The sequence below is a fragment of the Pteropus alecto genome, unplaced genomic scaffold, assembly GCF_000325575.1.
Source record: "Pteropus alecto unplaced genomic scaffold, ASM32557v1 scaffold33, whole genome shotgun sequence".
Taxonomy (NCBI): domain Eukaryota; kingdom Metazoa; phylum Chordata; class Mammalia; order Chiroptera; family Pteropodidae; genus Pteropus; species Pteropus alecto.
In genome coordinates, this window is record NW_006435762.1 from 944915 (window position 1) to 972104 (window position 27190).

At 34.5% G+C, this 27190-nt stretch overlaps 1 protein-coding gene across 1 annotated transcript in view; it reads right to left on the bottom strand.

The window, feature by feature from the left end:
- WDR49 (WD repeat domain 49) overlaps positions 1 to 27190 on the bottom strand; it is a 113684-nt gene that overhangs the window by 59617 nt on the left and 26877 nt on the right. The window contains exons 5-7 of the mRNA XM_006910871.2: positions 15668 to 15835; positions 13728 to 13876; positions 2751 to 2984 (exon numbers count right to left, since the gene is read on the bottom strand). Of these exons, the coding sequence (XP_006910933.1) occupies positions 2751 to 2984; positions 13728 to 13876; positions 15668 to 15835 (551 nt within the window). The remainder of the gene's footprint in view (positions 1 to 2750; positions 2985 to 13727; positions 13877 to 15667; positions 15836 to 27190) is intronic.

The window sequence follows — 27190 nt, forward strand, 5'->3', positions numbered from 1 at the left end:
TAAAAAGTAAAAAATAAGGGATTGTAAACTGACAAGTTCCTTGCAATCTGTGAGGTCAACCAAGGGTTGCCTTGCCTAAAAAAAATTGTTTAAAAAATTAAAAATAAATAAAAGTTAATAAACTGAAGCTTAGACATAATCTAAGTAATCTGCCCAACATTTGAACTCTGATCTTCTAACCCAGAAGTTCTCAAAATTTTCATCTTGGGATCCCTTTATACTCTTAAAATTATCAGAGAATTCAAATAGCTTTTATTTACATGAGAGACATATATAGATATAGAGATGATGGATAGATAGATGATAGATAGCTAGAGAGAGAGAGAGAGAGAAACAGACACAGACAGACAGACAATTTGCCATATTAGAAATTTAAACTGAGAAATTGTTAAAACATGAGAATACAAAAGCACCATTCCTTTGGCCATCAATGACATCATCGCTTATCACATGGCCTCTGGAAAACTCCATTGTACACTCATGACAAGTGAGAGTGAAAAAAGCAAACAACAAATTAATATTATGATGAAAATAGTTTTGATCTCAAAGATTTCCTAAAAAGATTTGAATCTCCTAGAGGTCCGAGATCATGCTGTGAGATTAGTATTTTAATCCCAAATCCACATGTAATTTTTCCAAGACTAGACTGTGGTACCTTCAGGGAATGAACTTCACAATCTGGTTCTAAGCTCCATTTATTGCCCCGGCTCCCACATTTGCTAAGAGCTCCCATACTAGCCACACCAGAATGAACTCTCTCCCAGTAAATGAATCGTGAGTGCTCAAGTGTCTTTACAGGTGCTCATGTTGTATTTCCTTCTCCTTTTAAAGACTCCCACTCTAGGATTCAGGGCTCTGCAGAGAAGTCACCCACCCAGCCCCAGGCAGAAATGACCACTTTCCATGAACAGCACTTTGTTCTCACCTTTGTTATACTGAATTCCATTTCCTTGTGCGTTGGTAACGTGTCTGCCTCTCCTTCTTTCATGAGCAATCCTGTCATGAGCAAGGGGGACCAGGAATACACCTTGGACCTGCACTTAAAGACTTGAGCCTCCCCAAGCCACTGGGGAAAAGAAACTATAGTGTCTGAATGAATCTTTAATTCCACAGTCCTGGCTCCTCGTATTTGTTCAAAACTGCATTATTTGCTTTGTCTAATTACTATAAAATGATAGATATATCTGGCTGATGGGACTGCCGGTGACATTGATTTCTTTTACTTGACTGCAATATATTTTTATAATTATAAATGTAATACAATGTTAAAGTATTTCTTTACAAGCTTAACAGCTAATAGGAAGCACTTATGCATGTGATACAGAGTTCTATGTGCTTTATATACATATTAATGCTTTTAATTACTTACGCTATTAACTGCAAAAAATAAGTAGAGGTGTAAATATTCAACTCAACCATATAGTGATTCTTCTTACATCATATACCATATGCGCATATTCTATTGTTGCCTATAACTTGCATATATTTATGTTATCTTGGCTTTATCTTCATGTCCCAAATGGAAAATTCCAGATTTTTTTTGTGTCTCATTTCCTGAATTCCTCAGGGAATATTGCTCATCTTGTAGCCAGGCAATATAGGATCTTAACATCTATGCGCAAACCTAGCTTTTTAACTTTACAGATCTCAATTAGCAAACTGTTCTCCTGGAAACAAATCCATCTCTCAGTGGCCACCAGGGAGCCGAATTAACTCGTTGCCTTCATAAAGTTCAGTAAACCATTTACGGGGGAATGTTTCCCACAGATGGAATTCAAAATGGATTGTTTTGTAAAGGACTTTTATCTCCTAGAATAACCAGAAAACAGAATGTTTGAAGTAGTGACATGACACACTACTCATTACTAACAAAGAGCTTTCCACCCCTTGCTCAAAATCTGAACTACTCATTTCTGCGTGACTGCAGAAGCTTCTGCAGAAGAGAAAGAAAGAATGGGTTGGGGTTATTGTTTAATTGGCCGCAAGCTGGATATTGGCAATCGGCTGGGTTCCTGCTGTGCTGTTACAGTCAGGCCTGAGGTAATCTTTGTGCGACTAACCTCCACTGGCCTGTGCGCCCTCCGTGATACCCCCAGGCTGGCCCACCCTGTCCTCTAAGAAGGCCGGTGGTCTGTGCGGCATCTCTGCTCCGGAGGAGCCAGGCTTCCTCATTGGCATGCAGGTAGCGCTCCCATAAGCAAAGGCTGCAGAGTGTCATTAAAGTGGTGGGGAGACAAACAACACTCACGCTGCATACCAAGTGGTACCACATTTAACTGAATCATTTTATTATCAATACATTCCGGGCTGGCACTGTGAGCCACTAGTGTAAAATATGCTGGCAAAATGGATCTCTGCTAATTACATTTCATGCATATTTCAGAATTTTCCATGGGGATACAGGAAGACAGTGTTCATAAAAGAAAATTTTACAGCCAGGTTTACTTGCATTTGGCATCAAGACCCAAACTAGCAGGTAACAAAGATAAGTTCAATGTCGTTACATGTTACATTTGTTTTAGCTGAAATATTGTGATTTTTTTTATAACTATCAGTGCTGCTGTGGTCACTGGCTGAAAATGAAATCATTCTTCAAATCCACCTAAACACACATTATTCCAAAAAAAAAAAAAAGCACATGGCTATTAAATGATTTCTTTTCCATGTCCTGAGTGACCTTAGATGGAATTAAGAAAATGAAACCCTGGATGTGGGGACCTGTTGAGAGAGTGACAGAAAAGCATCATTACCTGCTTCAAGACTGAACTGTAAAGAACACAAGTGACTGCATTCTCGTGGCTTTTCACCCTCTTGCTGGTGTCCCTTTCCATTGCCAACAATGCTAGCTGGTGATTAAATGAGATGAAAAGTCGACCGTGGGCTTCATCAAAGTGGAAGAGGCATCTGAAGTCCTGACTTTTGGGGAGAGAGCATGCTATCCTCTGGATGGACAACTGGTGCTGTATATCCCAGAGTCTCAAAATCTGGATGAAAAGTGATAAAGTCATATGAATATGTCAAGAATAATTCTAATTTTTTAGCCAAGTTATTTTCTGCCTCATCCTCAACCCCAGGCAGACAGTTGCTTCCTCCACAGTACTATCACTGTTCACACGTCTATCATAATACTTTTTTTGGTATTTCCCTTATCCATTTAAATACCTCATCAATTGTGATCTCCTCTAGAGAAGGGATGTGCTTAGTCTTGGTCCCTGGAAAAGTGCTTGGCATTTAGTAAGTGCTGGTAGCAGGTAAACTAGTGGCTACCAAACATGTCCATGTCCTATCCCTGGAATGTGTCACTGTATTATCTTAGATTTTTGCACATGTGGTGAATTAAGAACTTTGAAAATGTCATATTATCCTGCATGATTTGAGTGGGTTCAACATAATCACAAGGGGGAAATCAGAGTGATGAGATGTAAAAGGACTCTAGCTACTGTTACTGGCTTTGAAGATGGAGGAAGGGGCCTTGAGGCAAGAAAGCTGGAAAAGGCAAGGAAACGGTTTCTCTCCCATAGCCAGCCTCCAGAAAGCAGGAGAGCCTGCCTTGATTTTTAGACCAGTGAGACCCATGCTGCAATTCTAACCCACAGAACACAAAATAATTTTGTATTGTTTCAAGCCCAGTTTGTGCTGATTTGTCACAGTATCAACAAAAAATTAATAGTGTTTCTCTCTTCCTCTCTCTCTCTCTCTCTCTCTTTCTCGTGTTTCTCTCTTCCTCTCTCTCTCTCTCTCTCTACCACCCTTCCCCTCTCTACTCTCTCTCTATATAAAAGACTTTGTATTAAATTAAATCAAGTTCAAATAAACCATAGAAACTAGATTCTTATTCAAACATAGACAATCAAGACACAAAGATGATGTACAGATAGAACAAGACAAACAGAAAGAGCAGCTTTGTAGGTACAACTGTTGCTGCTATGAGTCTTGGTGCAAAATTAACACAGGCCAGGGAGGAAAATGGAATCAAAATCAAGATGGTGAAAAGCACCTCCAAAAGGGACTAGCAGGCAAGATCAAGCGCCAGACTGCTTGAGTTCTAAATCTTGACTTTGTCCCCTACTGCAGGGTGACCTCCAGCAAGTTTGTCTCTCTGAGTTTACGACGTAGTAAACTGTGAGGATTAAATGAGAGCCCATGTAAAGCACTGAGCATGATGACCAGCACGTCATATGTATAATAACTGCTTTTTTATTATTAAATTTTATTTTTATTGCGTAAATATTAGAACCTAAGCATGAAGAAGGTTCTTTCAAATAAACTAATCTATCTTATCCACTGTGAGAATTATTTCTAAATTATCTATTAAAACAATGGTTTCTGTTTAAATAAGTGTTTATTACTCCATAAGGTAGGCAATCCAATAGTTCTTAACCTATTTTAAATCAGATACACCTTTAAGAAAATAAAAAACTGTTGAAAATGATGATCTGAATGAACAAGACAAACAAAAGCTCATAGTCACAGACAACAGTTTAGTGCTTATGAGAGGGAAGGCAGGGGGAGGGAGAAAAGGATAAAAAGGGGTCAAATATATGGTGATGGAAGATTTGAGTTTGGGTAGTGAACGCACAATGCAATATACAGGATAGGAATTTCTACAGTAATTATTAAATATATTCAGCCAAAACGTCCTCTTCTACCTCTTGATTCTATTCTAACCTCTTTTCTTACATCTACATAAACCTCTTACACCTCTTGCCCAGGTTAAATAATCCCAGCTTCCTGAACCATCATGTTATCAGTTTTTAGATCCCATTCCACCATGGCAAACTCTCGATTCTCTCACTTTGTTTTCACTTTTTTTTTCAGGGAAGGATGGTCATCTAGACCTTGTTTACTTTTTAAATCATAGCAGAATATGTCATGGTATAAAATCCAATAGCGCCAAAAGGTTTTTTTTTTTCCCCCAGCCCATCTCTCTCAACCCCAAGTGTCATACTCCTAGAGACAGCCTTCTTTAATTCTTTCTGGGTTATGGGCTTCTCAATAACACCAAATAATAGCAGTGTGTGTGTGTACATAGCATATATTAATCATATATCTAATGACTCTCTCCTCTGAAAAAAAAAAGAAGTTACTTACATTCCTTTTATTCTTTTCTCTTCCCATTCCTCTCAATTTAAACATATAATTTTTTTTGTCCTATCAGCTGTTCTAATTTAAAATAATACACTTACATGTTAATTAATGCACTATAAACTTGAGACAGTATCTTTTGACTCACCAATGTGTAAAATGAGCACCTTAGGGTCCTCAAAGGTTGGTTTTAAGCAGTGTGCTCAGAGTTGAGACAATATTTTGGGTGATTCCCACCACTGTTACAGGTGCTATGATTTCCCTAATGCATTAGCTGATTACGCCACTCTATCATACATTTCACATACCTTGAGGCCCTAATTGAGCAAAACCCTAAATATTATTCCCATGAACAAATAATCAAACAAGATATCTACCATCCTATCTTCAAAAGTCTGATGTTTTAAGCTAAGATTTGGATTTTTCCTAGTTTTGATTTACAGTTACCGGGTGACAATATAATGTCAAATCATAAGACAATTACATTGACAATTTCTCCCTGATTTGTTCACAAATCTCATGGAACATAGTAGATGTTTAATAAGTATTTTTTGAATTTGTTGAAGATTGTAGTTCACCCGATAACTATGTCTACATCCATCTTATTGATAAAAAGATTAGCTAGAACAAGTCAAAGAATATAGCACTCTCATAAAAAATTTTTGCCTCACTTCTACATGGTTATTCACCTAATTGCAGATCTCATATAATCTACAATGAAAATTTATGAGAATTTTTCAATATCCTGCAGAAATAATTACGTTTGATGTATAGGGTAACTTTTCCATCTACCAAAAAAACTTAAAATTACCTAGTAAATTCCTACCAGATAAACAGCAGTAAAATTCTTCTAACTCAGGAATATATATTTATGAAGTACATTGGATTTTCTTGGCAAGAATTCATTAAATAATTCATTCTGGTTCTTAGTCATTATTTTGATTTAAAACATTCTGGAAGATCTCCAGAAAATATTTATCCTCATAAATAAAGATTCTATAAGAGCCAAGACTTACAAATAGATTTTAATGTGTTCTAAATATAAATAAAATTGATAAACTATTCTGAATGTTAAAGCGATGAAGATTAGACACATCTAGATTATTCACAAACACTCATATAACAATCTTGCCCTCATACATTCATATTACTTATGATAGCCTTTCCCTCAAGGTCCAAAATCCTGTCTTGTTTAGCATGGACCTTGTTCAAAAAATAAAAACTAACCCATGTCAGAATAATAATCTGGGGCATAGTTGAGTATAGATCAACAATAACTCTACAGTATTAATGTACTATAATTTTTCCAGAATGATTTTCTACTGTGTTGTTCAAATGATTTACATTGGCTTTAATATTTCATTGACATTTAGTCATATAAATGAAATAGAAAATAGAAAATAGATGAGTGACAAACTCTTTAGTCTATGACAGGTTATTTTTTGCTATTAGCAACTAAAATTAGAAATATTTTTTATAAAACTGTGTATGTTCACAGTTTTATAAAAAATATTTTTATAAAAATATGTGTATGTTTTTTTTCTTAAAATAAATTTTTATTGTTCTACTTTCCCTTCTTCCTCTGGAGAACTCTCTCAATTAATGGTCCTACAAAGTCCATCTTCTGATTTTAATTCTCTTTGCTGAGGGTCAAAGCAATAGCACTGATAAACTGCATTGAATGCATATAACAGTGTTTCAGCATTTTCCTAGAAATCATGTCATAGTATGTGACCTCCCATAAGCTTTTCAATTTTTCCTATACTACCACATTCTACACCAGTATTTCTTAACCTTGACATTAGAAACACCTGTGGTACTTTAGAAATATCCTAGGCTTGGGGCCTTTTCCTAAGGCAATTAAATTAGACTTTTTGAGGATGGGGCTAGGAATTAGTGATTTTAAAAATTTTCCCAAGTATTTCTTTTGTATCATACCTTAACTTCTCTACTTTGTCTTAAGGTCAACACTAATCCCCTTGAACAAGAAACCCTGCTCTCAATTTAATCAGTAATATCATGGGGCTTGGCTCTAAACCAGATAACCATACTTCCTTTTTTCCTTAATTAGTCTATATCCTTTTAATCATGAAAAAAAATCTCACATTAATTCAATTTTATTAATCGAGTCCTTTGACAAAATGTCACTTAAATATCAGGTTAATATTTGTGAATCCTGGGTTCTCCTCTTCTTCTACATTCAAGTCGACTTTTGGAAAAGAATTAGGCTACAGTTTAGAAAAGATCATATTTAATATCGATTTTCATTCTAGATATGCTAGAGATGTTTTTTCTTCTTAGTAAGAGAAATAAATAAATCGACAAATACCTAAGCATAACAATTATGATTAATAATTGGTTCTTTTAAAAATATTTTCCACAAATTTTTCATCTAAACTATTATTTCTATTTACATCATTATACCTGAGAAATCATGATGTCTGTTCCAGCTCAGACTTACTAAGTCAAGTCTTTAAAATGGCATATTTGGGAGCTCTTTATTTTATCTATATGTTATATTAAGAGGAATAAGTAACTAAACTTGTGATCTTATATCAAGGTAAAATTTAGCTTGTCACATAATGATGATATATTTTTTCTGCTTAATCTTTACCTTGTTTCAACTGTTAGATATTTAATAATGCAAGATTATAAAAACAAATATTCTATTACTTATATATACACTAGAACCAGAAACCAGTGGATTGAGACTCCAGACACACTGATCCTGGTTTTAATACTACTCGGGTTTGTTATCTTAGATATGTGATCTTACTTCTCCATTTCCTCACCTTCTACCAAAGTGGCCCCAGTCAGCTCTGAAATTCTGTCAATTTAGTCTAGCATGTAGTGAAATTGCTCAATCCATTATCTAAAGATTCCAAAATACCAACAATTCAAACAAATTCAAGAAGGCTTTTGGGAAGACTAGACTAAAGAAATGTGGACATCACCATATTTTCAGTCTGGTTTTACTGAAGAATTTCTCCCTGCTCCCTGCCAGAGATGGCCAGAATCACACACAAAGGCATAATAAAACTATAAAAAAATAAGTAATTAATTAATAAATGAGAAAACAAATAAATAAACAACACTAGTCTTTTGCCTGATCACTGTTACATTTATAAATGGATAACTTCATGGATAAGATAAGTGCATGAATAGATGTATGGATAGGTAAAGAATCTGTTTTCAGTGTACTTTTTAAAACTAAATCATTTATTTACATATTGGCAACATGTCCAAGTTTAATTCAAAATAGTTAGGTGAAAAAAATTCATAATTTCCTAATGTAAATATGAGTGAGGGAAAAATAGAAAACAGATTCAGATGACTCCATGGAAATGAGACTTGTTTGGTTTCATCAAACATTTACTATTAACTCCTGCCATCCTGTAAGAGATAGATATAAAATGACAATAAGAAAAAAAGAGAGAGAGAGAGAATACATCATTAGGAGATTTTAAGGACAACACTGCAACAGCTCAGTTTTCAGGGGTAACCCATAGAAACAGATAAACTACTTGCAGATAATGAGATAACAGGAACTTAAGGCAGTGGCTCCCCTGAATATACCTTTATATATTAACAAGTCTTGCTTGTTAATTTAGAATTTAAGCCTTTGGATAATCCACAAAAGCATAATGAGTGAATATTTAAAGACAATTTGTTTGAGATGATACACGCTGGCAGAACACCTCAACTAATGTTTTTAACAAAGTCATATAACAAATCTTCTTTTAAAAAATATTTTCACCATTTTTCCCAATATTGAAGTCAAACAAAATATTATTCAGAAATTAAAATCTTCTGTTGTGCTATTCATCTTCAAATTGTTATCATAACCTTTATTCTTCTGTTTTTTGATCATTCTTTTCAACAAAAGTGAAAGAAGACATATGGCTCTCAGACTCAGGTTTCTATGATGTATCTGTGTATTCTGTTATTGGCCTTGAAAAAATCTAAATCTTTTCTAACAGTATGAATTGTACCGCAGGAAGCTCATTAATTTCCAAGTTCAAATTTGATAATCATTTTTACTAATACCAATATTTTATTTCAAGTGTTTTCTTTTTTTAGAACAAAAGTTCCTTTAGGAAATTTTAAAATTTCAGTTAAATTGATTTTTTTGCCATTCGCATTACTCTCATAACACTGAAAAACAATGATTTTTTTCCCATGGTCTTTAAAAAGATCCCTAACTTTGCCTTCCAAAGATCATAGTTCCTTTTTTATTTTACAAAGTACATTTAAACACTAAGTTTCTTTTCTTTTCTTTTCTTTTTACTTAATATTTGTACTAACAACAACTTTGAAGGAAATGAGTAAAAAACAGATAGAACAAAGGAAGTCTGGTTCAAGTATCATTGCAGACTAGGTTTTTGTAAGGGGCCTTCCTGCTTCAAAGAAACACAATTCTGAATAAAACATAACTCTACTTCCTTGCTGGGCCTTCAGGAAGTGGGAACAATCTCCCCTAGTCTAAAAGAAGAAAGAGAGAAAAAGAAACAAACTTAAGATGGAGACAGTGAACAGAAGGCATAAAAGCAATGACTGCAGCCTTGGAGCCGAAGCCTTGGACCAGTAGCAAGATGCAGGAGGTACTGAGGAGAGACTGTTCAATTAAACTGGACAACAGAAAAGGAGCATACAGTAGCCTCAGGGCAGAGTTTTCCTCATTTCTGCTCTGCAAACACAAATACAAATCTTCTTTAAAGGAGAGCCTCTTCAATTTAGTTGCTATGAATGCCTACAGTTTAGCAACAGCAAACGCCAAGGTAACAATAAAAGATAATCAAACATAAAAGGTAACAAGTCACCATGAGGGAGAATCACCAGAATAGCAAATATCTGATTCGGATCACCAAGGATTCCAGATATTGGAATTATTAGGTAAGAATATAAAATTAAAGAATTAAATGTTGAAATATCCAAAATTACAAATAATGAAAGACTATCCGAAATTACCAGGCCATTACAAAAACAATTTGATGGGGGGAGCCATGTTAAAATTAAAAACTCGATGTATGGGTTATATAAAAAGAAGACACATCTTCATTAGAAACACCACCATTAAAGTTAAGAATATCATAAGATGATAAGGTGCCGTCTGAAATATGGAGGAAAAACCTGAATAAGGAATAGGAAAAAAATCTGTGCATAAAATTTTTCTGAAAAACAACTAAAAAAAAATGGGTAAACATAAGTTGTGCTTTCTCAATATTTTAAAGATGTCAAATGTCAAATTTAATGAAATTCCAATTCAAATACTAATATGGTTTTTTATGGAACATAAATATTGATCCTGAAATTTACTTGGAAGGAAAGAAAATGCCAGAGGATAGCTAAAATTGAAAAAGAAAAACAAGAAGTAGGAGTTGCCCTACCAGGTATCAAAATATACAATAAAGCTATGCTGGTTAAACAGTGATATATAAGTGTAGTGAAAGGCAAGTAGACTAATGGAAAGTGATACTGTTTACCAGAAAACTAATAATGAATACTTCTTTGTATTCGTACGCACACTTAGAATAGTATATTTAATTTTATAAAAATATCATACATTATCACACAATATGTTGTAATATATAATATATTAAGTAATAATAAAACAATATGAGAAGATCCACAAAACTGTTACTAATTGCTACTTGTGGGGAGAGGAATTGATTTGAAGGGGAAATGAGCAAGAAGAATATTCCCTTTTTGTACTACATGCCGCTTCATTTACAGTTTTTATGGAATGGCATTAATCCATATACTTTTGTATACTAACTGATCTGATTCTGGTGACCCAGACAGGATTAGTAGCCCAGAAAGAAGGGTTAAGAGCAATAGAAAGGTGTAATCAGGTTGACTGTTTGGAAGAGCAACCCCCAGCAGAGAGAGTTCCCCTATGCTCTGAAAATCCTTTTTTACTCCCCATGATGACTCCTCCTTCAAATGACCAAGTTGCTGGCTTCCAGCAGGGCCTTGCCATCAGTAACTGCCACCTTAGAGACAGTTTAGGATCTAAAGCAAAATGCAATTGAACATTTAGTATGATACCAAAGTCTATAGGGATAAACTTACTGCTTATTTATCACTGGAAAGTGGTAATAGAACAGTCTTCCAAAAGAAAATTGGTTTCAGATTATTTTTGGAGGAAATTATTTAATCTAAATTGCTTTGATCTCAAAATCCTCTAATTTAGCAACTCATTGACCAAAACATAGTTTAATCAAAAGCTCTTCTAAAAAAAGAACGCTTCCTTTAGTTTTCCCTGTTCCCTAACTTATCCCTAGTCCTATAAAATATCCAAAACCGTTTTATGGCAATAAAGCAGCGGCTTAACCTTGTAGCAGAAAGCCCTGCTGTTTATTGTGAAGACATAATGACTGAGATTATTATGCATTTATCAAAGTGACATAGCTTTAGACTAATGTGAAAGACAGCATGACAAGCTTTATTATAATGTAATGGTTTAGAAGTCAAAGCAAAAATAGAATGATAAAAGTGTTTTGGAAGAGGCCAGGGAGTCGTAACACTGATAGTAGCTGTACAAAATCAATTCTGACTTTAAGGACATGTTTTCATTTGCTTTTAAAGTTTCAAAGCACTCTGTAATGATAAAATACCTAGTATTTATTTTTGATAGATTCATTAATTTAATTAATAAATGAATTTACTAATTTCTCAAGATTTATTGAGGACCTACCATGTGTGTAGTACAATGCAAAAAAGACATAGTCCCTAACTTCACAAATCCTATCAGTTAGTTGACAGTTACACTATTTTACATATTATATAAAACATATGTTTAATGTACATTAATATGTGCTAGGTCCCAGGAACAAAAATTAATCTTTGCCTCTAAGCACTCAAAACCTAGTGAAAGATATAATGTACATATACAACCTGGAGTACACAAGTCAGATTATGTTAAATTCAATAATGGAAGTTATAACAAAATGCTAAAAGATCTCAAAAAATAAAACAAATAAATCTGACTAGGGCATCAAAAAGAAAGTTTTCACTCTGAGCTTCTTTGGTACTTAGATTCATGGTAATGTATCTTCACTTGAAGCTGTCGACAGATAATTGAACAAATACTGCAAGATGCCAAGCACTATGACAGCATACAAGCTAAAAAGATATTGACCCTATTAAGGAAGCAAATTAATATTTCAGCACATGACAAAGGCTCTAATGAGGGACATGGGTGCAATGGGAATGCAGAGAAAGAAACTACTCAGTCTGCATGAAAGACTCCAGAAAGTCTGAAACTTCCAGGATAAATAGACATTTGCCAATTGATCACAGAGGAAAGGAGATTGAAGTCAAAAGCAAGAGCATGTTGCAAAGCCATGAGTCAGCGTGGTGAAAACGGCCTGCAGAGTTTGATATGAGTGGAGCATTAAATGAATAGAAGAGAAAAGCAGCAAGTGAAGTGGGACTGGTAGACCAGAGGAGGGCTTTGTATAAAAGGTTAAGAATTTTAGAAGTGATGGAGGGCAAAGATGAGGAATTAAAGAATTTTTCTCACAAACCATTTAATTAGCAGAATAGAGGGCAGATTGAAGTCAGACCAGTCCAAAAGTTGGGGACATATTCGAATTCCATTGTAGCATTTCAGGCAAAAGAAGATGAGATTTTGAATTAGAACCATGTCAGATGAGAAGGAGAGGTGAGGCTGATAAACATATTTTGATGGTAGAATCAATAAGAATTGACAGTTGATTGGTGAAATTTAAGGGAAAAGGAGATTTATATTATAAATATACAGTAAAATATGCAAGTTTGGCAGGACTTATGGCAAGAAAGAAGCTAAAGAGTTATAGATGAATTTCTATTTAATTTTTATATATACATGTATCACTTTATAATAAAATTAAAAGTAAGATTCACTGAAAGAGTCTCTGAGGTTGTCTCAAGTAAGCCAATTGCCTACCTTTCTTTTCTTTACAACCAAGGTCTTGAAATCTATCACATGTTAATCTATCACTGGATCTAGAAGCCAAGCATTATATAAAATGGAAGTTTTACAGAGGAATAAATGACAGGATTCTTAGAGATTAAGAAATTTTCCTAAGGAGATATAAATAGTAAATAACATGAATTCAACCTAGGCTATCTGATTCCAGTGCCATGTTTTCCCTATCATATTTAAAATATTTCATCGATATCATCAAATAGAAATACACTGATGTACTAAATTGAAATGTTCTTAAAGTACTTGATAGTCTTCAGATTAACTTTGGTTTCTTACTTACTGAGTCTCTTCAGTATCAAAGCAACAATAGTTAATTGTCTGTGTGTATTCCACATCTTACCAAAGTAACATTTCCTCATGCCTATTTCTGTTTTTTACTATTGAATTAGTGAGAACATCTTTTAAATCTCAAGGTTTGACATATTAAGAGCTCAATAATAAGGATTAAATTCATGAGTACATGTTTTAAGAAGAAATTTTAATGAAATACTTTGTCCAGCTGCCCAGGACTATTGTTAAATGACTGTCGATATAACATCTTTTCCAAATATAGATTTCTAAAGACATAGCAGTTAGCCAGCATATTTTAAAAATCTACACCATCTCTCGGGGTAATTCACGATCAAGGATAGATTTGCATAGAACTAAAGCAATGTACAATGTTACTTACTTTATCTTTGGAGAAGCTGAAAAGTTGTTTTCTTGTAGCAAAAAATTGGACAGCTAAGACACTGGCTGAGTGACCCCAAAGAACACCAACTGGCTTAGAGACAACATAAGGGTTCCAAAGGCAAACTTTATTGTTAATGCCAGCAGTTGCTAATCAGAATTAGAAAGAAAAAAAATGTTTTTAATAATATGAATAACTCCCAGCATTTTCTTTTTGAAATGAATTTATCACATATCTACAGATAAATGTCTTCTGGCCACTAATGTACCTGTCTTAAAGGATGGAAAATCTTGTCACTGCCTAACAGCCCAGGCTCATAGGGCATGAGCTCTATCATCTGAAATAGCTGAAATGGAGAAAGTAAGGGAAAAGGGATATTCATGAGGTGAAAGGACAATACTGTCCCATTTAGGAAGCAACCAGAAGCTCAACCAGGAGGGGACAAAATCCTCCTTCCTAGTTTCTGTATTTCCACTCTCAGTCCAAACAGCCCAGGGATATAGACATGTTAAAGTTATGCTACGAGTAAGAAAGAACTAAAGCAATTTAAAGTTTCCAAACTAATTAAAAAGTATATTAAAAAAATATTTTCACTACCATGTAAGGAACTGAGCATTTACAAGTATCAAGAAACACAAATATATTTTTGACCTACTTTATAGAGAGAATAAGGTGTTTTTTATTTGTTTGTTTGTTTAACATAAATTGGCTATATTCCGGGAGCATATCAAGATCAGGGAGCACAGTGCTTCTTCAGGTCTGCAGAAAGACCAGAAAAGCATTGTTTGTTGTTCCCTCTAGGACTGACTGTGGAACCTAGCTTAGTCACCCTTATTTTTCCAGCACTGAGCCATCTACAAAGTAGTTATCAGTAGAAAGGTGTTGAAATATTCAATCAATCAATCAATGAAATGGATGATATTTTGAATCCTTCCTAACTCAATCCACCAAACCCTTCAGCCTTCTCTAATAAATCTGCAATACTCCTCGAAAGCTTAATGTTGGCATATTCCTGAGTTCATATTCAAGGTATCTTTTATCATGATTGTCAGCTATTGTTATTAGGGACTCAGCTCCCTGGCTAAGAGTCTATCAAAACTCTTCAGATGAATGATAATTATTGAATGAGGGTTAATATGGCCCATTTTGCAGACCATATATGTTCAGTCTCCATAACTACCCTATTAATTTTTCAATAATACTTCACTTTTGTACTGTTTTAACTAATATCATATATGTCAAATCATCAACTTTCAAAATTTCTGTATATTTTATTTAAAGTGTTAATACCTGAAAACATTTGTGGCTTATTTCCCCAGCTAAAATATACATTTTTTGAAGTGAAAACTAATCTTTTTTATTGTGTAAAATATATTCATTTACATCAAAAGAACTCTCTTTTAGTAAACTAAAGCTAGGATAATCTGAAAAATTTTAGAAAGCATTAGAGATTGTATTCTGAAAGGTGTAACCAGTCTACATTTTGCAGTTTGTGTGTATGTGTGTGTGTGTGTGTGTGTGTGTGTGTGTGTGTGTGTGTGTGTGTAGGAGGAGAGAGAAAAATGGTGTGTGTGTGTGTGTAGTAGTAGTAGTGAGAAAAATGATGTATTTGTTTAGGTCAAACATTTGGTGGTGTTAGAAAGATGATGGAATGGTAGACACTGCACAAACATTTTATATCATTTTACTACCCCACTAATTCTAATAAAAATGCTAATTAAAACATTGGGACACTTTCTCACATTTTCACCCCAGTGTAGTTCATATAAAACGCACATCATAATGAATCATTATCAGACATTCTCAGGCAATAAAACGTGAGTTGTTCAAGTTAGTCTCTCTGGCAATAAAGCAACAAGGTGGAGAGGTTCCATGCATACAAATGTGCATTCCAGACTGTTTATGAGGCCTTCATAGTTATCATGATTTATTTTACATACCAATTAAATTGAGCCGAGAGTGGTAATCAAAAGCATGAATGCCCTGGGCAATGTTGAAGGATGTCATTTTAAGATGCTTTTTTGATTTCTCTCTCCAAGCCAGCACCACTGTATTTGTATTGTTGGTTGTGCTAGAAATGATAGCATCTAAAGATGCATTGTAAGTAACTGATTAAAAAAAGAAAGAAAAGAATTTTTAATTGATTTCTCACAAAACATGAGCAAAACAGAACTGTTTTAATATATAAAGTTAAAAATTAAACTCATATTATAACACAACCTGACGCTCAAGAAAATACCTTATTAACCCCTTCCCCCGCTTCCCATTAAAGAACTTACAGCGAAAAGTTCCAGCAAAGCCCACATTCAAACTTTTAACCAAACCTAAAGATACTTTGTTTTTTTTTAATTGGAACACATGGCAAAAAACAATATTAATCACATTAATTATACAGGACTCTGGAGAACTAAGATGAGTAATTGGCCACATCCCTGGGTTCTTCCTCCTGGGTCTGAAGCAGTCAAACAGGAGTTGAGCAGCCATCTGCTGTTCTCAAAAGTTCAGCTCATGCCCAAACCATGGTTTATTTAAGTTGTGGCTGATCTAGACAGAATGTTTGAGAGTAGCATGGCCAGGGATCAGTGCCCTGCCAAGAGTTACAAACACAGCTAGATTTAAGTGAAATGGCTATTCCTGCAATCCCAATGACCCAGTACCAGATGTTCTGGAGAATAATCCCATTTTCCAAGCAAGGAAAGTGATCCTGCTGCCTTTCCATTTATGTCAGGCTCACATGCTCCAAAGGCAAAGAGCCATAGCTGCTCCTGCCCCAGCTTCTAACTACTGCTGCCCTCCATGGTTAGATGGAAGTTCTTTGCATTTTGCTCCATGATTTGTGCCTAAAGTTGAAGGATTTCTGATTTGACTTCAAGATCAAATTCCTGCCTTACACAGAAAGAGATGTTGTAACTTTGCATAGCTTAAGGAGAGTTGCTTTAACAGAATGGCTCTTGGAAATATTTCTGATCTATATATTACAAAAAATCAAGAGTGACACTCTTGGAAGACAATTCTCAAGGGATCACTAGAATTCCTGCACTTCTTAGAAAACAAATCATTGACTCCCTTTGTTCTAGACTATCTTTTCAAAGACATTTGCATAAAATGTAGAGATGGTATCTCTTTGTACAGCAAATGGTAGACAAACTTACTACTTAAAATAATAAAGATAATGTCTTCCTCTGGAGCAAAAGCGGGCATGCATCCTGTCTACTATAAAAGATTTAGATTCTCTAAACTTGGGGTTTCTTTCCTGGAACATAACACACTGCATGTGTGGGTATCATCTGGGACCATCTGCTTTGCATCTGTGGGACTTAAGGGCAAGAGGAACTGACACAAATATGCTGCTTGCTGTGTAGTGAGTAATAAAGTCTTTTTTTCTCTAACACAGGAGTCTTATGTCCTACATCCTTCATCACTTTAAGATATGGTTTTTAAATCTCTTTCTCCAAGTGAGCACCATAGTATTTGTATTGTTGGTTGTGCTAGAAATGACAATATAATTTATCAGTAGCTAATTTGGAAATAGTTTTATTATTTTACTGAAAGAATTTAATTTGCTTTATATATGTAATTTGCTTTATATATAAAAAGTATACATAAGTATACATTGTATATATGTGTATATACATACATATGAATATATATATTTTCAAATAATTACTAAAGGCAAGGAATTGTAAGAGGCAGGATACCTTCTAGCTTCTAGCCTATTCTATGGAGTTAATGAAAACTGGAATTTATTCATTTAAGAGCGGATATTTACGTTATGTGAATATCTTAATTTAACATACTTTATATCTATCTCACTATGAAATATATGGCTCAATATGACAAATTTAAGACTAAATGAGGTTGAGAGTACTAGTGTGTCATCTATAGATATCCTCTTTCAAAATATGGCATGCAATCTTTAAAAATTTATTGGGCATCTACTATGTGCCCTGTGCTATGATAAGATTAATAAGAGAAGAAATAGACACAGTCTGGATGCCCCCAAGCTTAGAATAAAATATATGTAAATCAAACAACTAGAGAAAACTTTGTTATATAATACAGTGATAACTTAAGTGCTATAGAAAGTATAACAGAACTTCAAAGAACAAAATAGTGTGGGCTTCAGGGTTTAGAAAACATTTGGTAAGTGTTGACAAAAAGATTTCATTTCAATAGATAAGAAGTGGTGATAAAACACATGTGTAGAAAAGAAGATAAACTCTAGAATTTAGAGCCAAAAGAGGACTAATCTACTCTTTTATTTTACAGATGAAGAAATAGAGACCCAATCAAGTTCCATAATTGGCTAAAATCATCAATTGATTATTGTCAGACTCTGGACTGGAGCCCAAGCATTCTGCCTCTGGTTTTGGTACAGTTTAATGTTACATAACATTCGAGCTCAGGACATAAAATCCAAGGATATAACATAACATAACATAACATAACATAACATAACATAACATAACATAACATAACATAACATAACATAACATAACAACATCCAGGACATAACATCCAAGCTCAGGACACCATCACCTGGTAGAACTAGAGTACAAATTCAGAAGATACAGCATGATCTCTTGACCACTGGAACAGTTATTCTCAAGTTTTAATATGCACACAAGTACCCTGGAGGTAAGATCCACATTAAAATGCAGATTCTCATTTGGCAAACCTAAGGTTCTGCATTCCTACCCAAACCTCAGTTGTTGCTGCTAATGTTATGTAAGGACCACATTTTAAGTGGCAAGACAGTAGAATATGTTCTACGAACTATTGCCATCATTTAATACTCTAGAAAATTAATCCATAGTTCTTCAAATTTGGAAGATCTAATGTCCCTATGGAAATGTGATGAAAGCTACAGACCCTCTCCACCAGAAATATGTATATCCACACAATTTTTAAAAATAAAATACCAGGATTTCAGGACTCTCCCTACCCCTACTCACGAAGCCCAGTGATGATCAATCTAAAGAAGTCAGGTGATGAACCTCCACTTTGGATTGTAAATCACTTCACTTGCTTCCTCAGGTGATTCTCAAAGTTTCTATTGTTAATGGTGTTTGTTCACCCTTTGTGTTCATCAATGCCTATTTTGGGCTCCTCTTTTTAGCTCCTACTTCTCTAAAGTAAATGAGTTTAACTGGCCTTTGATGCAGAGGTTCTCCTAACCAATGCCAGAACATAATTTCTAAGAGAAAAAAGAGGGACTGGGATGATACAAAGGAGGCTTTAGGAAAGGGGACCAAAGCAGAGCTGTCTCACTGAGCACTAGGCACACAGAATAATCACCATGAAGTGTGTCGTGAAATGTGAAGTACTGCTAAAGACCAAAACAGTCTATTTTTCTACTCTGTTTAGAATTTGCCCGGATGGCGTGTTTCTTACTCATCTTCCATTATGTAATCTCCCCTAACTTCTGAATTACTTGTAATAATTATTGGGATAGTTTATTGAATGCCTCCCATGTGCTAGGCATCATGTCAGGTGCTGTCATCTTGCAACCATCTTCAGTGGGTAGCTTTCTGATAAGGAAATAGACAATCTAAAGCCAAACTCACCCAAGAGTAGGCAGCTAATTGGAGTTGGAAATGAGATTGAACCCAGTCCTGTTTGGTTGCGAGCTCTGTTTTGCACTACTGCATCATTCTTTTCCCCTAAGCCACACTGCCACATGTATACCAGGCCCAGATCTGAGGTTCTTTCTATTACCAGCTATATTTATGTCCCCCACATTCTCATTCTAAGACCAAACCCCCACTTCATCTGAGTCTTTCCTTTGCTGATCTCTTCATTTTTTTTATTGCCACTTAGTCCCCTAGAAACAGTATTTTTATGTCCTCTTTGTTTTCTCTCCATCTTTTTCTTGCATCTACTGTCTTTCCTTCTTAAAAAAAAAAATGAAAATAAAAAGAAGTGGAGAAGGGAGAAACAAAAAAAAGAAAAAGAAAGAAAGAAAGAAAAAGGAAAGAAGGAAGAAAGGAAGGAAGGAAGGAAGGAAGGAAGGAAGGAAGGAAGGAAGGAAGGAAGGAAGGAAAGAATAAATAGGAAGGAAAAGAGGAAAAAAGAAAGGAAGGAAGGGAAGGAAGGAATCAAGAAGGATTATCAGTTCCATTAAAGGTGAATCCTTTGAGTCTCACTAGGGAACAATTAATTTCAAGGGCATGAAGGTCCCTGATCACCTGCTACACCACTATTCTACTTTACTCTAAGTACCAACAGTATGAAATCTGATGACAGTTGTTCTCATTAGGAAGCAGCCTCACTGAAAATATGCCTTTTGTTTACAGAAAATGCTAAGGGTTATAACTTGGCACAGTGAAGCAATATTATAAGATCTCTAAAGTATAAAACAAACATTATAATTATATCTGCAAATCCATGGAAATTCTATAATATCATTATAATACAATCAAATTAAGTTATTTCTATCCAGAAAATTACTTTGTCATGTGTTCCCAAATTATATCTAAGTATCATCCATCGAGGCTATAAAGACATATTAAGATTTTTAATCTGCTCTGGTATTCAAAGCATAGCTTTAAGATTTGAATCTGCAGGTTACCATGTGACATTTATGGGCCTGTAGTGTTACATATTGGAGGAGCAACAATTCATACTATTTTAAAGCAAGATTTAACTTGTTTCTGATTAAATTTTAGAATGCCAGAGCTCCTGAAAATGCCTGAGTAAAAGGTAAAGGTAAAGCTATTTTCTTAAAATCAAATTATCTGATAGATAAAAATGTTTTCATCACTTCTTAGAGATAGGAAAGAAAATGATAGGTTATGATGTTTTTAAAATATCAAACTTCAAAATGGGATGAGCTGATAAAATAAATGATTTGTTTCTAATATTCTTGGTGAGTTTGTGGGTTGGTAGAAGAAAATATTTTTTTAATTTTCTTTTAGATAATATTTTGAGGGAGAAAGAGAAAACTTGATTATGTCTGTCCATTAGATGCTAACTTTCCAATTTTCTGCTCCCTTGCCACTTAGTCATTTAAAAAAAAAAAAGTATTAAGGGAAACTGCCAACAATCCTTGTCCTCGTGTGTGTCAAAATGACTTTGTGTAATAGCAATTAGGTAATGTGGGCAAAGTGATTTGAAAATGAAAAGTGATACCTCAAAACCAAGTGAGTAATGCTATTAGGTGCATTTAAAGTAAGCTAGAATAAGAACACTTTTTATCATTTGCCAATAGATAGAGCTGTAGCAGGGTAGAAAATTGGGCCATTTCTAAGTAGGAATCTTTATCATCATTTTCTAGGCTTTTACTTTATGAGTCATGTGACTGAGGAAAATACCCTGCCTTGAACTTTCTTCGATGTTCTCTTGTTTGAGAGAATTTATTTTCAGTTGCTTTTCTCATTTTGAAGTTGGAGTCCCATTCTCTGAAACAACCACAGGGTTCTGTATGTTCTGAGCAACTACCATTTAAAAGAGGAAAGAAAGAACTCTATACCATTTCTTAAAATCAACATGCATCTAATTCACTGTTGTTAAGCAAATTAAAAAATAATAATGCAATTAATTCAATGATTTTTCAAAATGCTGATTAGACTCATGTTCATGACACAAATGGATCTTACTCTTCCATCATGCTATAGAACGAGACATAGGAAGAGATCTCTTTCTTCAAACCTAGGCAGCCAGCTCACAGCTGGTTTCAACTACTTTAAACACAGTGAAGGAACTAGCAGGAAAAGCAGTGTATTCTGGCTAACTCGGTGGTATACCATCTTTTTGTCTGGAGGACTGATTTAGACACCGTAGAGTGGAACACAAAGCAAGTACACTAAATCTAGCTTCTCTTCCAAACCTAGTCCCTATCAATTATAAAGGCTCCCCATGGAAACAACCTGGTGTCTGCATTCTCTGGCACAGCTCCGTTAATTAGCACAGCAATTAGTGATATTATCAGATGTTCAAATGGTTTGTCCCTTATCTTAACTATGGTCAAAGGAAGGGGGGAAAACACATTTCAATGTAATAAAAAAAATCAATAATTTTTATTTTTGGCAATTTAGAGCTCACTCTTTCAACAGCTACACTTTCAGTCTATGATTTCCATGATTTCCAATGATATTGTCTGTAAGAGAAAGTAATTACTTGGGACTGAAATAAGAAAAATTCCCTGAGATTTAAGACATTTATGTCTTGTCACTGTTGCCCACAATCTCTGTACTTACTTTACAAGCATTTCAGAATGTAATTATTTTTCCATTAAAATATGACACAAAACTTCTTAGACAAGATGAAAACATTTTCTCCTTCAAAGTTTTAAATAAGAAGTCTGAACCTTATCTTAAAGCAGTAGGCTAATACTCTTATGTCTGAAATTGAGTTTTTCCTTTGACATTTCAGTTTTACAGATATTTTATCCTTAGCTTCAATGAAACATTATTATTATACTTGCTCATATATTTCTTTCATTCTTCAATTGTATATTCCCTCCTCAATTGAAGAAAAATCAGCAAAAATATTTCTTGAAGATTTCTGAAAATACCAATTCATGTTGCTTGGGTACAAAGAATAAAAAATAAAAGCAAGCATTGGTTGCTTTCTCCTGATAGAATAAGTCTTGCAGACCAAGGAGCTTAGTCAACACTAATCCCACTGTCCTACACTCTACTCCAGCCTGCCTTCCTCCTTCTCCCTGCCTTGTGTCAGCCTCCCTCCTTTCCATTCATGTTGAAATAACTGAACTGCAAACAAACAAATGAAAGTTTTATTTAGGTTTCTAATCTCTATTGCTAAATCTGAGAAAAAACACTCATCCATCGGTTAGGACCGATGTAGGTCTCCCATCCAGAGGTACCTGAGCTTCAAATCTAACACTTGAAAGAAGAGAAAATCTTATATAGATACCTCACCTTTCTACACTCTTTACTTACTCCTTTCTGAGTTATCTTCTATTCTACTGCATTTTCCTCAACATCTATTCATACAGTATTAAACTACATATTATTTGTAAATATATTTTCCTCACTCTAACCATTTTCTTTTAACCATAAATAACCTCCTATTTAATTTTTTTAAAGCATTCTACAAATATTGATCAAGATTTCTTTTAGTTGTCCTTTTATTTTTTTTTTGAAATGGTACTATGTTAGGCCATTTAAGTTTCTACAACAAACATTTATTTCTCAAAGTCCTGGAGGCTGAGAAGTCCAAGATCAAGGCACTGACAGATTCCATGTCTTGTCAGGATCCACTTTCTGGTTCATAAATGACCTATTTCTTGCTGTGTCCTCACATGGAGAAGGGAGAGAGCTCTTTGAAGTCTCTTTTATAAGGGTACTAATCCAATTCATGATAGCTATACCTTCAGACCGAATCACTTCTCAAAAATACCACCTTCTAACACCATTATACCAGAGGGTCGGGATTTCAACATATAACTTTTTGGAGGACACAAAAATTCGGTCCATAATAGTCTGTTCCTGTCCCATTCCTAAATTCATGTCTTTCTTGTATGCAAAGTACATCCCAACATAGTTTTCCAAAAGTGTTAACTCATTCCAGCATAAACTCTAAAATCTAAGTTCAAGTCTCATCTAAATATCATCTAAATCAGATATGGGTAAGACTCAGGATATATTTCATATTGACGTAAATTCCTCTCTAAACCGTGAACTTGTAAAACCAAACAAGTTATGTGCTTATAAAATGCAGTGATGGAACAGGCATATGATAGGTACTCTTGTTCAAAAAAAAGAGAGAGAGAGAAAGAGAAATAGAAAAGAAAAAAAAAAGTAATAGAGCCAAAATAAATACAAACACTAACAGGGAAAATTCCGTTAGACCTTAAGACTCAAGAATAATCTTCTTTGGCTTGATGCTCTGTCTTTCAGATCCACTGTGACAGCAGTGTCACCTCCATGGGTACTGTCTACGCTGTGGCAGTGACCCCAGCTATTCTAGAGCTCTTTGAGATAGCTCCTCTCATGTCATGGCTCCACTAGGCGCATCCCATGCCGCAGGTGTCTGTAGCCCCCACCCCCACTAAGGCATTAGGCTGGGCATCCTAACTCACCTGAATCAGAAAGGGAGCCCCACTCTTTAAAATGGCTCTGCAATGTCCTAGAAGAAAAGATCCAAGAACCTGAAGACACAGAATCTAACTAAACTACAGCATAGTGATTTAAAAAAAAATGAATAAAAATTTTAAAAGTCTCCATAACTTGTAGGAAAATATCAAGCATCTAACATACATATAATGGGAGTCTCAGAAAAAGAAAAGGGCGGGGGGCAAAAAATCTTGGAAAAAATAACACTAGAAAATTTTTCAAATTTAAGGAAAACTATAGGTCTATATACCTAATAATCTCAATAAATTCCAAGCAGTATACACACACACACACACACACACAAAGAAAAGTATGGCACATTACAATCAAATTGCTTAAAATCAGTAAAAAAAAATTTTTAAAAATTATATAAAACTTTATACTATGTGTTATAGTAGACACTAAGGGGAATAAAGGCTATATTGCCTGCTCTCAGAAGATTATTTTAATTTTCAGTTTATATATAAATGTGATTTGCATGTGAGGCATTCAAATTCCCTTCTGGGATTGAAAGGGTTATGACAGACAGGACCAAAATTCTGATGTGGGTAAAGAAATTTGTAGGAAATTTCAGAGATTGAGCAGTATCTGAAAGCAGCATTGTAAAGAGGAACCAAGAGCAAAGCCAACATTGAGAACCTTGCAAACTATGCAAGGTATTAGATAGATAAAGAGGCAAAACAAGGACCTGACAAAGGTAAGGGAAGTTTCAGAAACAATGCTGGCAAGAGTGCTCTTCTTTGTTAGCAGATGTGGGGTATCACAGAATAAAAAATATTTCAAAGGCAATCAACATTAATAAGGCAAGCTGGGAAGAGACCGATTAATAAGCCCAGGAAGGCATCTAGTGAAACATTCATGTGCAAGTAAAATATTCCCCACCTGGAGACTAAAGTGTTTGTAGGATCTTCTATAATGACTTATCATTCCACATTTTTAGATCTCAAATCCTAAAGATTCCTGTTTCTGAAGGTCGTTTGTTTCTCTCCTTGATTTATCATTTCCATTTTCTCATGATCAAAAACCTTCTAACTAGCCAGTCTGACAGCACTTTCTTTCTTTGTCATTCAAATTATGCTGGACAGAACTACCAAATAAACATTTCCCAAATGTTGTCTGCATCATGTCTGTCCAAGTTTCCTCAAAAGCCTTCAATGCTTGTTTCTTTTTTTTATCAATTGTGGATTGGCCTGGTTGCCAAGATCTTCCAACATGTGTCCCAGTTAGACCTATTCACTTTTATTTCTTTAATACTCATTCTCTGATCTAATCATGTCCATCTCTTCCTCCATCATTATTATGCCTGCTTATCTACCTTTATTCACATTCACCATGCTCTCTCTTTCTGCTTCCACCCATCCATTTTTTAAGCACCTCCACCCATCCTTAAAGATTTTCCTCATGGCTTTTCCTGCTTAAGAATTATCATAGGAATTAAAATCTTGTTTAAATGATTTCGTAATTAATTTTTAGTACCATGGTACATTATTCTAATAAATTCTTTTATATTAGTCTTTAATTCTTATTCATCTATTAAGTTTCTTAGGAGTTAAGCCTATTAATCTTTCTCCTAGAGTCTTCAATGCCTAAGACATTTTTAAAGTACATAAAAGATAAATAAATAATTGTTGATTGATTGACTCATCAAGTCCACAATTTAAATAAATTGTCCAAAATAAATGTATTTTTTCAGCTATTCTTCTAAAGATTACCAACTTAGTTATGAGTTTTAATTCAAAGAGTGAAGAAATATGTAATCCAAATTAAATAGCAAAGATTCCTAATGTTTTTTACATGTAAAACTTTTATGTAGGCAATTTCTAATTGCAGTAATTTAGAGGCTAAATTCCAAAGTTGGATTCCTTAGTTCATAAACACAAATCTCTACTGTTTATCCTAAACTAAGGTCCCATGTTCCCTTGTCAGTAGACAAGAAAACCACAGATCAGAATATGTCAGAAATGTGATGAGCAATGAATTCACATTGGCCAAGAGAAAAATCCTTGTCCTTCAACTCAACAGATAAATCCTCATGAGCAGTTTACTTCACCAGTAGGGTGGGTTTTTGAGACTTTTAAAAGAAATTGCGATGGCCTAGAGTAAGAACTTTTCATTCTCTCTCTGAGTATAGAGAGAGTATTTAAATATTATTCATTTTCATGAAAGAAACAATCTCAATTTTAAAACTTTTCTTGTTTTATATCCAACCTTTTCAAAAACAGAACTCTATTAGCTACTTCTCTGTATTTATCCATGTTGACATAAGGTCATGGAACTCAAATAGTATCTATACTTCAAGAAACCTACTACAAGTGGATTTTAAGAATTATACTTTACTATTGCAGTTTGTCTAGTCTTCAATTTATGTACTAAGTACCATGCTTGTTTGGAAGCTGCTGCAATAGCTCCCTGCAGTTTCTAGTACTATGATTCTTGTTTCTGTATTATGAAAACATAACACAAAATTTTGTACTATCACATAGTAAATGACCATAAATCTCATCTTTTGTTTCCCCACTGTTAATATCATTCCAGAATTAGAGGCTGGGTAGAAGATACTGAAGATATGGTATGATTTATATTGAAGAAAAAAAATGCAGAACCTAGAGTTTTTCATGCAGAATATTATTATTATGAATTATGCATTAAAGAATTAGTTCCAACCTCCTAAAACCCAAAAAGCGTAAAACTACCACAAAAGCCAACAGTTGGGCCCATTTTGACCATTTCCTCTTCAAAGTACATTATGAATAGACCTACAGTATAACAGTTAATGAGACTCTTAGCTTCCATTCCTTTCAGTGAGCATTATTTAATGCAGCAATTTAGAAATGAGAAAATTACCATACTCCCTAGTATCTGAACCAAAGGCAATATCAGAGCAGATATTGCGCATTTGGATCTTCAACCATCAGATGCAGATTTTGTAAACAGTAGGCATGCTTGTGAAACTAATAAACTCATTGGTGAATAGGTTTATGAAAGTTCTGGCTTTCTATAGATGCTGTTTTATAACAATCCAATCACATAGGACCTGCCACTCAAGTACCCTTAGATCACAGGAACTCAAGTCATTGTATCAAAAAAGAGAAAAAGAAGAAAAGGTAATTATGAAGATTCCATTTTGAAGGCAGTCAAACTAATATATTTCTCATGAGACTGTAAATGAAATAAAGGGGTAGTTTTTGAGGAAACTTGTTAAATTCTTTTATTAAGCATCCCTGAAAGACTAGTTGAGACTAGTTAGGATCAGAGTTGGGTCAAAGTTAAATGGATTATGTGACAATTTTCTCTCTTCTCTTGAGATTTCTTGAGTGCACAGTTCATCTGAGTTAATTGTATGAGGCATAAATTTTAGAAGGATAGAAAAGAAATAATTCCTGC